The 15,620-nt window shown below is 43.4% G+C and overlaps 1 protein-coding gene across 3 annotated transcripts; it reads right to left on the minus strand.

The window, feature by feature from the left end:
* Positions 1-1,157: 1,157 nt before the first annotated feature.
* On the minus strand, positions 1,158-12,478 carry LOC307210063 (transmembrane protease serine 12-like). 3 transcript variants are annotated; one of them, XM_079965656.1, is made up of 5 exons: positions 12,319-12,478; positions 9,135-9,222; positions 6,088-6,356; positions 5,455-5,597; positions 1,158-1,575 (listed from the first exon to the last, which is right to left on the minus strand). In XM_079965656.1, exons 1-5 carry the CDS (start codon positions 12,416-12,418, stop codon positions 1,330-1,332), a joined length of 846 nt encoding a protein of 281 aa, XP_079821782.1. In that variant the 5' UTR covers positions 12,419-12,478; the 3' UTR covers positions 1,158-1,329. The 3 variants fall into 3 exon arrangements, with proteins under 3 accessions (XP_079821782.1, XP_079821781.1, XP_079821783.1); XM_079965655.1 differs by having other exon boundaries at positions 9,021-9,222; XM_079965657.1 differs by lacking the exon at positions 1,158-1,575 and adding an exon at positions 1,741-1,968 and having other exon boundaries at positions 9,021-9,222.
* Positions 12,479-15,620: the final 3,142 nt, after the last annotated feature.

Genomic DNA, 15,620 nt, shown 5'->3' on the forward strand with positions numbered 1-15,620 from the left:
CAGTGACCAGCGTACATGCCCCTTACAATGTAGTGGGCGGGCGGGAAGGTGACGTCGGGACGGTGCGTGACTAACGCACGCACCACCCCCATGCGACGTCACAGCCAGTACAGCGCCCGCCACAGTGGGGAGTGTCGGGGCGCACAATGCGCCTTCTCCCCTCGCTAGTATCCGCCCCGGAGCCGCGGCAAAGGTGTAAAAGAGCCACATGCGGCTCCGGAGCCGCGGGTTGCAGACCCCTGGACTAGACCATGTGAAAAATGAACATAATGTTGTAGCTGCATTTCATTCATTTTCAGCTTTGTATTCTTGTGATTAAAAAAGTGCGCCTAGACATTCCGTTGTTGCTCCCATAACCTAGGTTGAAGGTGCCCTTTAGCTCCTAGCTTTCATGTCTCAGGTTTTAATACTTCCATCCAAAGCACAGATAAGACTATCATATTGCTTTTCGCACTCGGACCTTGCTGAGTTAATCTGCAACTACAGTAGAGGTCTTTCCACTACAGCTCACTTTCCAGGAGCAGTAGTTCCGACTGCAACATCTTGGCCCAAGTGTAAATAAGTATATACTTAGCAGACCTGGCTAGGTATTTACTTAAGGAAGAAACTGGCTTGACCATTTTAGTAATAGCCTCTGCAGAATCCAATCTTACTACTATGAAATTACAGTATTGCAGAGGACCCCCAAACCCATTTAATTTAACACCAAATCATTAAATATTTTGCTTTGCTGTAGGAGAAGTTGCAGAAAGCAATTAATAACAATAAACATGGAACTACTTATAGGCAAAATTCTCATTTGTAGATTCTCCTTTGGGGGATAAGGACTAAAAAATATTACACTAGAATTTCAAATATGCCTGTATTCAACTGTAAATTATGTTTTATTTTTTAAATGATACAGAAAAGCATGGCAATGGGAGGCATCTATCATGTACATTTCTTATAGAATATGGAAATATATATTTGGGAGAGGATCATTTGAATTTTGTAAATTAAGCCTCTATGAAGAATTGAAGCATTTCTTTCACATATTAAATTATAATTTTCTGCATGTTTTTGAAACCACGCTCTTTTTTCATATTGCAGCCTGTCAGTACAATAGTCACAATATAACTTACAGCCCCCAAAACATATAAATGTAACTGAACAATGCCTTTTGGATTGATGTTTTTAATGAAGGATTTTTCCATTCATTTTGGACAAGGTTAAACAACTGAGTACAAAGCATTCATTATTATAAAAACAAATGGCTCCATATACTTGTTTGCAAGAGGAATGAATACGTTTTAAAAGGAAAAGTATAAAGTTCCAAAAGAACAGGACTTTTCATAGAACAAGATGGAAGGTTACCAATCCAACGGTCAAAAACATGAGAATGTGTTGAAAGCTCATAGTAGAAGTTCTGCTGAATATTGTGACTGCTCTATCTATCCATGGTCGATAATTTTTTGCACGTATATAGATTCCAGGAAGTTTGGGTCGGCCACAGCCAATACCAAAACTGGTGATTCCTATCAGATAAAACTTGGTGTAATCTGGAAAGTAACACATCAGAGGTCCTCCACTGTCCCCCTGTAACATGAAAAACAGTAAGTTTTAATTTGCATCTCATGAACAGGCAAAACAAAATACAGTTTTCTAGGAAATATGGATCAGTTGGGAAAGCCTGAATCGGTAATCATGCTCTGCTATGTTGCTTTGCCATGTTGCTTTCTGATACAGGTATGCACACAGATGTTTAAAGCAAACCATTTTTATTCACACACATCAGAAATACACACATGCATGCACCCTTCAGCTTTCAGGGCTCGGACATAGGACAGATATTAACAACCAACAAGCTCTTTTCATCCATCTATTCAGTTAAATCTTCCTTTTCTTCATACTCCATTTTCTCCTACAGTTTCTAAAGTACTCTTCCATCAATTGATGCTTTATCAAAATTACCACTAGTTATATAGCACCCTGTAGAAAACAGAGAAGCTCTTTAGTAACAAGGCAAACCAACATACTAATCAAACGTGCACATCATTCAGATACAAAACTCTCACCTGCAGAATCTTCTCCTCCAACTCTTCAGTTAAAGCTTCCTTTTCTTCATGCTCTATTCTCTTCTGCGATTTCAAAAGTTACACTGCCACCCACAGCCTCTACAGGTAGGGAAATGGATGTGGCCTCATCCGTTGAGCATCAATATTATATAGACATATATCTACAATCCCACTCTAGACCAGAATCGCTGGAATTTGCCAGGGAAATAGTTTCAGGGTCTGGATCCTGTCCTGCTGTAAACATCGTTGCAGGTAAGCGTGTTGATGTGGGCTCCTTGCCCTCATCCTTCAGGAAATGGGTACACACACACGCACACACACACACACACACACACACACACACCACAATAGCCTTCTGGGTCAGAATCACAGCATTTACAAGGATTGCAGCTTCAAGTTCTGGGTCTGGACCCACTACAAACATGGTTACATGTAAGCTTTGGGTTGAAACAGGTAATTCCCCCCCTAACATCCCTGACTTTCCCTTTTCAGTTACAGATAGGTAGCCGTGTTGGTCTGCCATAGTCAAAACAAAATAAAAAAATTCCTTCCAGTAGCACCTTAAAGACCACCTAAGTTAGTTCTTGGTATGAGCTTTCGTGTGCATGCACACTTCTTCAGATACACAGATTTCCCTTTTCAGATACTTCAGATTTCCCTTTTCAGGTTTAACACTGATGGCTGCCATGGAGTATGATAAACTCACAGTATCTGCCTTCTTGACCTACTGTACTCTCCTAGTGCTCTTCTTCAAAGTGCCTAGTAGGTAGCTAAAGACCACAGGTGCCACGGCCGGCTTTGATGCTGCCATGTTCATCCTCAGAACATGTCTGGGTATGCAACTAAGCTCTCCTGCCTCAAGCCCAAATTCCCCCACCCTCCTGATTGGTTGAGGGTTTCAAAACCTCATCCTATTGAACTGCAGCAGTATGCTATCATCGGAGAGGGGGGTCACATGACACCATCCCCCAAAAAGGCATGTCACGGCAGTAGCTTTTTCTTTTTAATAGGTTTTATTAACATTTTTTGAGGGGGAATATACAAAGTATATTGGATATTCGAAAATAAAATGGCAATAACATTTTCCACTGGTAATTTGGTTAAGTTGCATTTTCCATTCTCTGGGAAAGTGCCGCTGCCTCTTCCCAAGTGGGAAATCTTGGTCACCTAGAAAGGTATTTCAATTGTCTCAGGGGCCCCTTGTAACAGGAGATCATGTTGTGCCTGCTGACAACTTGTTACCTGTGTCCTTTGTCATGTTGCAGTCCTTGCATCCATCTTCGACTTTAAGATGGTCATCTCTTGGTTATAAAGCACCATCAATCAGGTTATCTTTTTCATTTAACTGGACTTCCCTGAGACCCCAAAACTGCCCAGCTTTTTCTAGTTCTTCCCCAGGGTACCTGACCTTGTGGATTCCCATGGAAAAAAACATTGTTAAACTTAGTTAGATTGCCCTTCTTGACCCTCTCCAAGTTTGCTATTTTCTTTGGGTTAGTCAGGGCCTCTTAAAGGAACATTATCTTAGTATTCTCCCTTAAGGAAGCTTTTAAAAATGTGTTTTGAACCGCATTAGGCAAGGAACCCAGGGTTCGTGTATGGGCCTAGCTCAAGAGCAAACTACAAAGGCTGGCTTATCTTGGACCTATATATAGGCTCAAGCAGTGATATATATATATATATCATTGCTTGAGCCTTTTCCCCGGATGTTTCTTGACACATAGGTAGAATGGTAGAATGGCCAACAAAATACAGTGGTACTTTGGTTCTCAAACTTAAACCATTCAGGAAGTTCGTTCCAAAACCAAAGTGTTCCAAAACCAAGGCATGCTTTCCCATAGAAAATAATGCAAAATGGATTAATCCGTTCCAGACTTTTAAAAACAACCCCTAAAACAGCAATTTAACATGAATTTTACCATCTAACGAGACCACTGATCCATAAAATGAAAGCAATAATGTACAGTACTATACAATAAATAAGACCGTATTGTAGGTGATAAAAATTAAAATCATTATTTTTTCTTACCTGCACTGATGTTAGTCATTGTTTGGAGGGGGGCGGGGCTTTTATCCATTTCCGCAGTCACACAATCAATCAGTAGCTGAACTGGGTTCCACACAGTCACAAAAACAAATCAACCGAAAAAGCCTCAAAAACAAAAACGCAAAATAAATAGCAAAAACAAAAGCGCCAAACTTAATCCGTTCTGGAAGTCCTTTTGACTTCTGAAATATTCAAAAACCAAGGCGCAGCTTCTGATTGGTACAGGTGCCCTGGAAAAAATAGCTGGCAACCGCACTGGACATTTGGCTTCCAAAAACTTTCAAAAAACAGAACACTTTCTTCTGGGTTTTCGGCGTTTGGTTCTCAAGTATTTGAGTACAAAGGCATTTGAGAACCAAGGTACCACTGTATGTGCGCCGAACACCCATCACAGACATGCCCTCACACCTTCAGATTATAGTAAAACTCAGGGAACCAATCGTTTCCTCAGGACAGGTAACTATTAGTGTTTAACAATGTCAGGGGCAACTCTGCTTGCCCTATAGGTTGATGTATCTGCATGAGGAAAAGGTAGATTAGTGAGGAACCTCCCAAGCTTGTCGTCCTTATGCTGACCTATTGATCTTCTCTCAGTGTTAGACCAATACTCTTAGGGTTGCTGGCCTCAATTCCACTCTTTCTCCTTACCTCATAGTGGGGGAAGAGTTAGCTATTCGGGTTAGAACTAGGATCTTTCCTATCACATATGTATTTCCTACAATGAACACAGCTTTCGTGTTTTTCCGAAAACCCTGAGTCTTAATGTGATCATATCCAAGATAATCACCTCTAGCAGGGATTCAGTATTCAGTTCACCTTCGGTCAGCTTTTTAACTCTAAACACCAACATTTTATTCGTTCCTTTGATTTCTGCCTTCTTCATTTCCTAAACCTTGCTGTCTTTCTGCCCTCCCCATTTTCACAAACATCAGTCATCAGCATCTGAGCATTACCACTGTGCTGCCACTTGCACTTACTTAAGTGTAGGCTTTTGGTCTAGGCAATGTGCGTTTGTGTAGTAACTTACCTGTTTTATCCTGTACCATTGCAACTGACGCTTCTAGCTACAAAGCCACTTTCTCTGCCATTTTGTTAAAATAAATACTATTTATCTTGCAATCTATGAATCTTTTGCTAACTCTCCCAAGTAAGAAAAACAACTTGGCAATGGTATAGTTCAATAACTTTGAGGTGTGCAATGATCTCCAGATTAAAGATTCCCAAAACCACATTTCTGTGAGTACAAGCTAGTTTGTGTACGCATGCAGAAAGGGAGATGGGAAGCCTGGTAAAAAATGACACGTGAATATATTTTTGGCAATATGTTTTTAAATAGAATTATTTCCTTTTTACCTGGCAGCTATCCACATGTCCAGTTTCAGAACCAGCACAAAGCATATTCCACGATACTACGCCTGCATACCAGTCATATCTATTGCAGATATATAGTGGAATAACGTCAACTTGAGCTTCTTGTAATATAAATTTTCCTCTACCTGTAATCAGCACAAAACACTGTTAGAAGTATGCTTGTGTTTCTTTAGCGCTGTGTAATGTAAAATTGCTAGCTATAGCAGCTCTTGGGAAAGGACAATGATAAAACTCATGAACTGTGCCACACATCCCCTGTGAAGTCTATTTCCAGTATTCCACAGAAGATTAATACTTTTTAAAAAGCATTTTAAGAGTACATTTAAAAACACACAGTGTGAATGCAACACACACACACACACACAAACAAACAAACACAGAGCACTTTGACTGGTACAAGGAATCCTCCGTACATTCTACAGCAAACTCAGTTTTCTTTCTGTGCATTGTGCGAAAGAATCCCAAATGTCCTCACTGGAGTGAATCCAATGCTACTCTGAGAAGGGCTAGCATTGAATACAACTCACTGCAAAGATTCTTCCTGAGACCACCAAATCTCAATTAGATCACCAAACTGATTTTTAATACAGATTAAAGGACACATAAGATATTTACCCTTCTCCTCTGTGTTTCCCCATCCACTTATGAAACATGGGTTTTCCTCTGCCACTAGTTGAGTAGTGCTGTTAGGTAAGCAGATAGGCTGAATATAATCACTGTAGCTGATAGGCCTTTTTAGTTTAAACAAGGCAACATCATTTTCGTACGTGCTTCTCTTGAAACCAGAATGCATCACGATAGCTCTGACATGGCGCTTTACGGTAGAAGATTCATAGTTATAAAGATGGTGCAAGCCAAATACAACCCTCCAAAATGCTGGATCCCTAAGAGAGAATAGAATCCCTTTATCATGTCCACAAACAGGAATTTTCTTACAAACGGGTGGTTCAGAAATGATTTTTCTGCACATCTGATTGGTTCATAAGACACCCACATACCTTCTTCAGTCACCATATTTGTTGCTGTTCCACTGCTTACTGTCCACATCAGTAGGCAGATCCTGATGAAAAATATTCTGGAGCAGATCCTGATGAAAAATATTCTGGATTTTATATTGTTCCTCACCCCAACCACTCTTTCTCTGTCCTCCACTACATTTTTACTCCATTGCCTTGTAAAAAAACATTCAGAAGTGTGGAAGACTGCAAAAGCAAATGCTACCACCTTCACAACAGTCTTGTGATTTGTGTGTGAGCAACATCTATTTCCATTTGTTTGTTTTATACCTTAATAATGGAGATCTTGTGCAAAAATATTTGTCTGCGTCTCCATCATGAATGTGGGCATGTCTTCTCAATATAATTACCACCTCTTAATGCCACTTCTTTATCACAGTGTAACTACACCTACTGCTCTTTGATGCTGATTATTTTATTTCCAGATGTAATTATAAATACTTCTGGCTAAATCATAGTTTCATTGAGCTAACATAAAGGTAAAGGTAAATGACCCCTGGACTGTTACGTCCCGTCAAAGGCGACTATCGGGTTGCGGCGCTCATCTTGTTTCAGGCCAAGGGAGCTGGCCTTTGTCTGCAGACAGCTTTCCAGTTCATGTGGCCAGCATAACTAAACCGCTTTTGGCGTAACAGAACACCGTGATGGAAGCCAGATCGCACGAAAATGCCATTTACCGTACCTTCCTGCCACAGTGGTACCTATTTATCTACTTGCACTGGCGTGCTTTTGAACTATTAGGTTGGCAGGAACTGGGGCAGGAGCTCACCCCGTCGTGCGGATTCGAACTGCCAACCTTCAAACTATCCCTGTTTGGAGTTGAAAAGTCAAATACACCTTTGGTTAACAGTCAAATGCACTAACCAGTTGCACCAGAGACACCTGCAAGAAACTGAGTTGAAAAGTATGATTATCTGCAGTAAACAGAGCCACACCACATTTAAGAAACATTCATTGCACTCTTAAAGCACACAACTCTCTCTCCCCCCCCCCCAATAATCCTGGGGACTGTAGTTTGTTTAGGGTACTGGGGCAGTGAGGAGACAAACTATGGTTCCCATGATTTTGGGAAGAAGTAATGAGACGCAGGTGGTGCTGTGGTCTAAACCAGAGCCTAGGGCTTGCTGATCAGAAGGTTGGCGGTTCGAATCCCCACAATGGGGTGAGCTCCTGTTGCTCGGTCCCTGCTCCTGCCAACCTAGCAGTTCGAAAGCACGTCAAAGTGCAAGTAGATAAATAGGTACTGCTCCGGCGGGAAGGTAAACGTCGTTTCCGTGCACTGCTCTGGTTTGCCAGAAGCAGCTTAGTCATGCTGGCCACACAACCCGGAAGCTGTACGCCGTCTCCCTCGGCCAATAAAGCAAGATGAGCGCCACAACCCCAGAGTCGTCCACGACTGGACCTAACGGTCAGAGGTCCCCTTTTAATGTCCTTTTAAAATATGCTGTACATAAGAGATAAGGAAGTAATTACTGAAGTTATTCTTTTGCAGTATAAAATGTCTCCAATAGGATTCATGAATTAATCATTCAGGAAGCAGGTTTCATTGCATCTGCTTTGATGGCAGCCCAGTCCCATCAGGCCTCTAAACTATGTTGGCTGGTCAATACAGAAATATAGAAACTGTCTAGAAATCGGTGCTTGAGTTTTGAGTTTTGTTTTCCTCTTCCCTCCTCCTCCCTTTTCCCTTGTGTGTTTGTTTTTTTGTTTGTAAGCCTACAGGTAGGAAGTATCTTGATTTGATTTCATGTAAGCCACTCTGGGAGGCTTCTTGGCTAAAGAGCAGAGTACAAATGCTCTAAATAAATAAATGCTTGGCATTTTCCTGCAGACAGATGTGAACTCATTTTGTACACAGAAAGCAGAGACCTTGCTCTTTCCTTGCCCCTTTTTCAGATATGAAAAACTACAACATTCTAGTAGATATCTGTCCACCACCTTGCCCAAGAAGGGGGTATTTATGACTGGGTGGTAGTTCTTTTAACTGCAGGGTCCAGATGGCCTTTTTTTTGGTAATGAACTCCGCTGCAGAGATCTGGTTTTCCATGCCTTGTATTGATATTTGCAAAGCGTTTGGATGTCTGCGCTGGAATTCACTGCCTGGTGGTTGGAGGGCTAAGCACGTTTGTGTGTGTGTAGAAACCTGTGAACTCCAGAAATGTATGAATTGCATTGATTGTTCAATCCACTTTTTGCCTCTGGTTGCCCATGGGCTGTGAAAGGTTCCCCACCCTTGCTATAAAGCATAGCAGGGAATGGTTTCAGGTGGGGATGGGGGGGGGGGTGAAAGGAAAAAGGGCCCCCAATTTCTGAAGTATCCCCCTGCTTCTGATCTCTGAATTGATGTTACAGGCCTACTGCCGCAAGTGGGTTGCTCCTGTTATTGATATACTGAAATGTTTTGTTCCAGGTCTCTCTCTAGCGGTAGATACAGATTTCAAAAATAAGCTAGTCGTTTTAACAAATATACTTTTTTCACACCTATAACTGGCAAAAAAAGAAGAAAAAGATTTAGAACAGAAATATACCTACGTCCATTTTTTAATGCAGTGTGCTGCTGTCAGCACTGAGTAGTTATTAATCACGGATCCACCACATACATGGTGATATCCTGTACCAAAGCGGTAAACTTGAAGACTAACTTGCCATGGCCATGCCCCTGGCTCAGCATCACGTCCACCCACAATCCGATTCCATACTGTCATCTCACCCATCAGAGGCCTTGTCCCGCAATCTAGAAATGAAAACACAGTTATGCTAGTGGTGAGATACGTCCCTCAAAATACAGCAGGCGTTCAGCAACAAATACATTTAAAGCAGATCCTTAGAACCGTTGTTTTGAATGGATCGGTATGGCACAACAATTCTGTTACCGGATGAATTTCTGTTGGGCATTGTGGAGGGAAGTATTTATTTACTTATTGGACAACAAAACTCAACTCCCACTCCTGCTGGCCACTTAAACTTAAGCTTCTGCCACCATTCAGTCTCACTCATTTCCTCCAAAACTTTAGCTTAAGAAAACTAACCAGGCTTCATTAGCTGATCATATAGTGCAGGGGGCTTTTTTAAAATATATAGGTAATTTGGTGCAATTATACCTTCGTACCTTGGAACTCGAATGGAATCGGTTCCAGAAGTCCGTTCAACTTCCAAAACGTTCAGAAACCAAAGCATGGCTTCTGATTGGCTGCAGGAAGCTCCTGTTGGACGTTCAGGTTCCAAAGAACGTTCGCAAACTGGAACACTCACTTCCGGGTTTGCGGCATTCGGGAGCCAAAACGTCCGAGTACCAAGGCGTTCGGGATCCAAGGTACGAATGTATAGGGTTTTGTATGTAGGAAAGCAGAAACTTAAAACTAGCTTGGTGGCTATTAGGCAGTCACTGCAAGATCCCTCAATGCTGGCATGGTATGTGCCCACTCGCCACCCAAGCTGTGGTCTGCTCTGCACTAGCTGCAAACCCCACATACAGCACATTACACTGATGACGCTGTGCCCCCAAACTCCTGATGACTGCTTTCAATGGCATCTGATTGGCCACAGAGGACAAGTTGCTGCGCTTAGATAGGCCGCTGGCCTGATCCAGGAAGCTTTGCTTATGGTTTTAAGTTCACACAATCGATTGAAAGCTCCATGCTTCAATGAGGTGCTATTTTCTCCCTACCACCACTTTGACTTTGAGAACTGATCAAAGAAAATCCAAACCATCAGTCATGACACAACAGCATGCCTACCCTGCCCCAAAACCCAACAAACAATTAAAGTCTGCTTTAGAAAAGTTTATTTAAAAAAGCCTATTTTCCAAATGAAATCAGAACATTATTATTATTATTATTATTATTATTATTATTATTATTACTATTACTACTATTATTACTATTACTACTACTACTACTACAATCATAACAATAATATTATTATTAATAATAATTTATTTATACCCCGCCCATCTGGCTGGGCTTCCTCAGCCACTCTGGGCAGCTTCCAACAAAATATTAAAATACCATAATGATTCAAACATTAAAAGCTTCCCTAAACAGGGCTGCCTTATTGTATTCACTGCCACTTATTGTTTGGTCATGGTGTTGCTCCCCCACAACTTCCTTAAAATCCCGTTTCTCTCTTGTGCCAATGGATATAAAGCCCAAGGTATGACCTTGACAAAATGCACCCATTACCATGCATAGGTTCTGGACTACACAATACCACTTAACCGGAGACATCATTTGTGAGAACCAGCACCTCCACACGCCCAAATTTCTGCTATAACGGAGGCTCTTCTGCAAAAATTTCAGTGGCCTTGTGAGCGGCACCCATTTGGAAGTAGCAAGACGCCCCGGAAAAGCTTTCACATGTGACTGCCCTGCTCCCGATTCGCTTCCCATCTGAACTGCAAAAATGCAAGAATGAGAGCGCGAAACAGAAACCCACATGTAGGAACCCTGCAGAGCTTGCCTTCCGCATTCGCAGCCCCCATCTCCTGGCAAGTGGCTCTGGGGATGGCATTTGGGTCCCCGTGGAAGAACCCATCATGGCCGTATGAGTCAGGAGGCATGCTGTCCCCCTCCCCAATGTTTTATTTCCAACAAGTGTCGCTGGGTGGCTCAAGATGGAGGGATGTTTTTTTTTTAAAAAAATAAAAAAACCCCTTTAAAAACATAAAATAACACAAGATGTGATCCAATCTAATTAAAAGGAAGGAATACACTATTTCTACAATAATTTGAAGGGTTAACATGTGTATACTTCAGCTATTCCAAACTATGCTACCTACCCCAAACACAGGGGTGTGTTTGCGTGTAAACTTTATTGTGTGAGGAACCAGGCCCATATGGGCCACTTGGCCCGGGCCTCCGATTCCAAATGGGGCCTTGATCAGCATATTTATCTATATTTTCCATTTTGTCTTTATATGCAGATACGGTTCAAGCCTTGAAATAAAATTATTTGTCAGCATAACTTTTGTGAAAATTATTTATATACTTACTTATTTATAAGACTTCAGTTATCCCCAGGGTAAAAAAAAAAAAAAAAAAGAGGGGGGGGGCACATTATCTACCTGGCCCGGGTCTCTGCCTGGCTCTGCAAGGCCCTGTGTTTTTGTTTTTGTTATAAAAAGGCCAAAACTATTGTGTGAGGAATGCCAAGTGGCTAGTTATGTCTGCAAGTTGGTTCTTTTGTTTTTGTATTATTAAAAAGGTCAAAACTAGGATATTTATGGTAACTCGTTTCCCAGTATGTGTAACAGAGTGTTTAAATCTTGTACAACACCTTGTGAAATCTGGGTCAGCCAGAGATCATAGATTTCACAGCAGAGCAGAAAGGGTAGCAACAAAGAAGTTGGCTGGGTGGTAGAAGTTGTGCCTGAAAAAAGAGGCAGCAGCCTTCCAGACTGACTAGTTATGGGGGGCATAAACCTTCAAGGATCAGTGTATAGTGCTATAAGTATTTTAAGTCTCAAATATAGAATAAATATTTATAAATGCACACATGTCTAAAAGTATAAACAGTGGTCGTTTCAAAGACCCAAATGCAACCCCCGGGGAGGGATCCCCACGGCGGATCCATGGGCCTCGACCTTGATTTGAGGGATCCAATGCCTTCCCTCCCCAGCGGCGCCCCCGATGGCGAAGCTGCGCCGCCTGTTGCGCGCTCCGCGCACGTCCCACCGGAGGTTTTGAAGCGGCTTCCCTCCCGCTCCCCGCCTTCCTCGGGGAAAGCGCGCTCCACGCGCAGCTCCGCCCCTGCGATCCTAAACGCGGAGCGATCCTAAAGGCTTCCGACGGGCCGCGCACCACTCAAGGGGGACGAGGAAAGCCCGGCTCACCCTCCGAGGGAAGCAGAGACGTTCTGTTCAGGGTCACGGCGTGACCCAGAAGCAGCGCCAGCAGAGGCGCAGCGGCTGCCCTGAGGCGGCTTAGCCGCATCGTCCGTCGAGGAAACTTTCTCCTCTGGCCGAAGTGACGTTAGCGCGGGGGAGGGGGCGTGGGGGGGGGGGCGAAGCGCGCAGCGGGAGCTTCCGCGCCTTCTTTACGCCCGTCGGTTGGATCGCTTGCTCCTCGGGGCGGGAGTCTCCTGTCGGGGATCGATAAGGGAATCCCGAGAGCCGGCAACGAGGGAGGATGGGGACCTCTCCCCAAGCCCTACGAAAGCGAAGCTTCCTATTATTTAACCCGACGTAAGGTGGCGCTGTGGGTTAAAGCCTCAGCGCCTAGGGCTTGCCGATCGAAAGGTCGGCGGTTCGAATCCCTGCGGCGGGGTGCGCTCCCGCTGCTCGGTCCCAGCGCCTGCCAACCTAGCAGTTCGAAAGCACCTCCGGGTGCAAGTAGATAAATAGGGACCGCTTACCAGCGGGAAGGTAAACGGCGTTTCCGTGTGCGGCTCTGGCTCTGGCTCTGGCCAGAGCAGCGATGTCACGCTGGCCACGTGACCCGGAAGTGTCTCCGGACAGCGCTGGCCCCTGGCCTCTTAAGTGAGATGGGCGCACAACCCCAGAGTCTGTCAAAACTGGCCCGTACGGGCAGGGGTACCTTTACCTTTACCTTTAAGGAAAGCAAAAAACCGCCTGGTGAAATGTCACAGCGACGGCAGCTGATATCGGCTTTGCCCGTTACAATAAATCGTATTTTACTAAAGTAATCGGGGCTAAGAGAGGCAACGGGCGGGGGGCATGGGTTCTTTTAGCAGTTAAAGGGATTTTGATAAATAAGGATTGATATGCCTAATAATAATGATGATGATTTTATTATTTATACTCCACCCATCTGGCAGGGTTTCCCCAGCCACTCTGGGCAGCTTAAAAAATTGTAAAGGTAAGGTAAAGGACCCCTGGACAGATAAGTCCAGTCAAAGGCGACTATGGGGTGCAGTGCTCATCTGGCTTTCAGGCCGAGGGAGCCGGGTTTGTTTACAGACAGCTTTCTGGGTCATGTGGCCAGCATGACTAAACCGCTTCTGCCACAACGGGACACAGTGATGGAAACCAGAGCACACAGAAACGCTGTTTATCTTCCCACTGCAGCGGTACCTATTTATCTTTTTTTTTTTTTTTTAATGATATTTATTAAAATTTTCAAAAAATCCAGAATAAAAAAGAAAAAAAAAGAAAAAGAAAAAATTGGCATTTAAAACCTTACTTTCATTAACATCTTTCCAGGACTTCCCCCCTCCCCCTCTTGTATTCCATTTCCATTAGATTAATTCCACAAATTCTTACCCCAAGTTTTAAAACCTTATTATAATTATAATTAGCCCATTATTCAAATTTAGTTTAACTTGTATAACCATTTCTCTTTATATTTTTTGTACATCCCTAAGATCGACCCCAGCTCCCTTCCATGAATTCCCCTTTTTTTATCACACAAAGTAAAACAAGAAAAAACAAAAAGATATAATTTTACAGCCTTTGGGTTCCAAATCTCCCTCCCCCCTTTCCCGGTTTCGATCCCCAAAATCCATCCATCTGTCTACTGCCGGCCTGGAGATCCCACGTCCATGTCTAAATCTCTCTCGATTCCACTTTGCCGTCTTTTGGTAATCTTTAATTTCAGAAAACCCAATCTTAGAGAAACTCTCAGAAAAGATCATTCTTCTTCCATCCAGACCTCTATATTTAAGAGTATAACTCAAATTCTGTTTCTTGATCCTTTTAAAGTCTGGATGTCCCAAATGTTCCAACTCCGAGCTTGGTCCAATTTTTATTCCTCAGGTTTCTTTTCCTGTTCCGCTGCGAAAACCTTCTAATTCAAAAAATTCTAGTTCCTCTACAGAGGTTTTATTTGTTCAGGAACACAAACTTACGTCAAGTCCCTTCCTTTCTTCAATAGATAAATCCATTGTCTCCTTTAGTATAGAGACCTCTGTAGACAAAATAATACTTCGTTTTTGCAGCTTTCCCAGGAAATAAAAAGTCCTGTTCAATTCCATGAGTATTTTTCCACTTGTTGCCATTCTTGCAATGTCCCAGAACTCCCTCTAGAGGGATTATGGTAACTTAGTTTCCTTCCAAGATCACACCCAAAAGTCAAATTAACTTGTTGCCCTTATTTTCAGTAAATTTATATCCAAATTGTAATGAATCTAACCGGCAAAGTCATCGTAACAAAGTTCTCTTTTATTCTCCCACTTTGACAGCTACTTTGACAGCTGTCAAAATTTCTATATCTCTTCACCAGTCTCTCATAACGGATCGCTCCCGGTTCCCGGGGGCTTACTCTTTAGTTCTCACAAACCACTCTTCTCCTCCAGCACAATTACTTGTAGTTTCCCTTCTTGAAATTGATAACTTTTTTCAAATAAACAGATTCTTCTCTCGATCTTAGTTGTCAAATCCTTGCGTTAGAACATCTACAACAGGGGGGGGGCGGACTTCCTTTTTGCACCTCCCCCGCTCGCTCCGAATTCGTAAGACAAATTTTCCCTTTTAAGTCCGATAAATTTACTCACGGGTTGTTCTTTTTAGTCCAAATTTTCAAATTTAGAAGTCGGTGGTCTCCGTCGAATGGCATGCGGCTTCGCTAGGCAGGGGAAGCAGTGGACTCATAGCACCACACCCCCCATCACCCTCTCCGCAGCCTTTAAAAAGGCTCCTTTGCGGGTCGGGGGGGGCGCAAACGGTGCCCGCCGAGTCACCAAGTCCATGGGCATCACCGCCTATGGTTTTTGAGGGTCCCCGCGTCGCCGGCGCGGCGGGACCCAACCCCTGCCCAGCAGGCTCCCTCCGGAGCTCGGAGGGAAGAAGAAGAAGAGTTTGGATTTGATACCCCGCCTTTCACTCCCCTTCAGGAGTCTCAAAGCGGCTAACATTCTCCTTTCCCTTCCTCCCCCACAACAAACACTCTGTGAGGTAAGTGGGGCTGAGAGACTTCAAAGAAGTGTGACTAGCCCAAGGTCACCCAGCAGCTGCATGTGGAGGAGCGGAGACTCAAACCCAGTTCCCCAGATTACAAGACTACCGCTCTTAACCACTACACCCCGAAAGTCTCCAGCGGTACCTATTTATCTACTTGCACTGGTGTGTTTTCAAACTGCTAGGTTGGCAGAGCAACGGGAGCTCACCCCATCGCAGGGATTCAAACCACCAACCTTCTGATTGGCAAGCCCAAGAGGCTCAGTGGTTTAGAGCACAGC

The sequence above is a fragment of the Podarcis cretensis genome, assembly GCF_951804945.1.
Source record: "Podarcis cretensis genome assembly, chromosome: 2".
Lineage (NCBI taxonomy): Eukaryota > Metazoa > Chordata > Lepidosauria > Squamata > Lacertidae > Podarcis > Podarcis cretensis.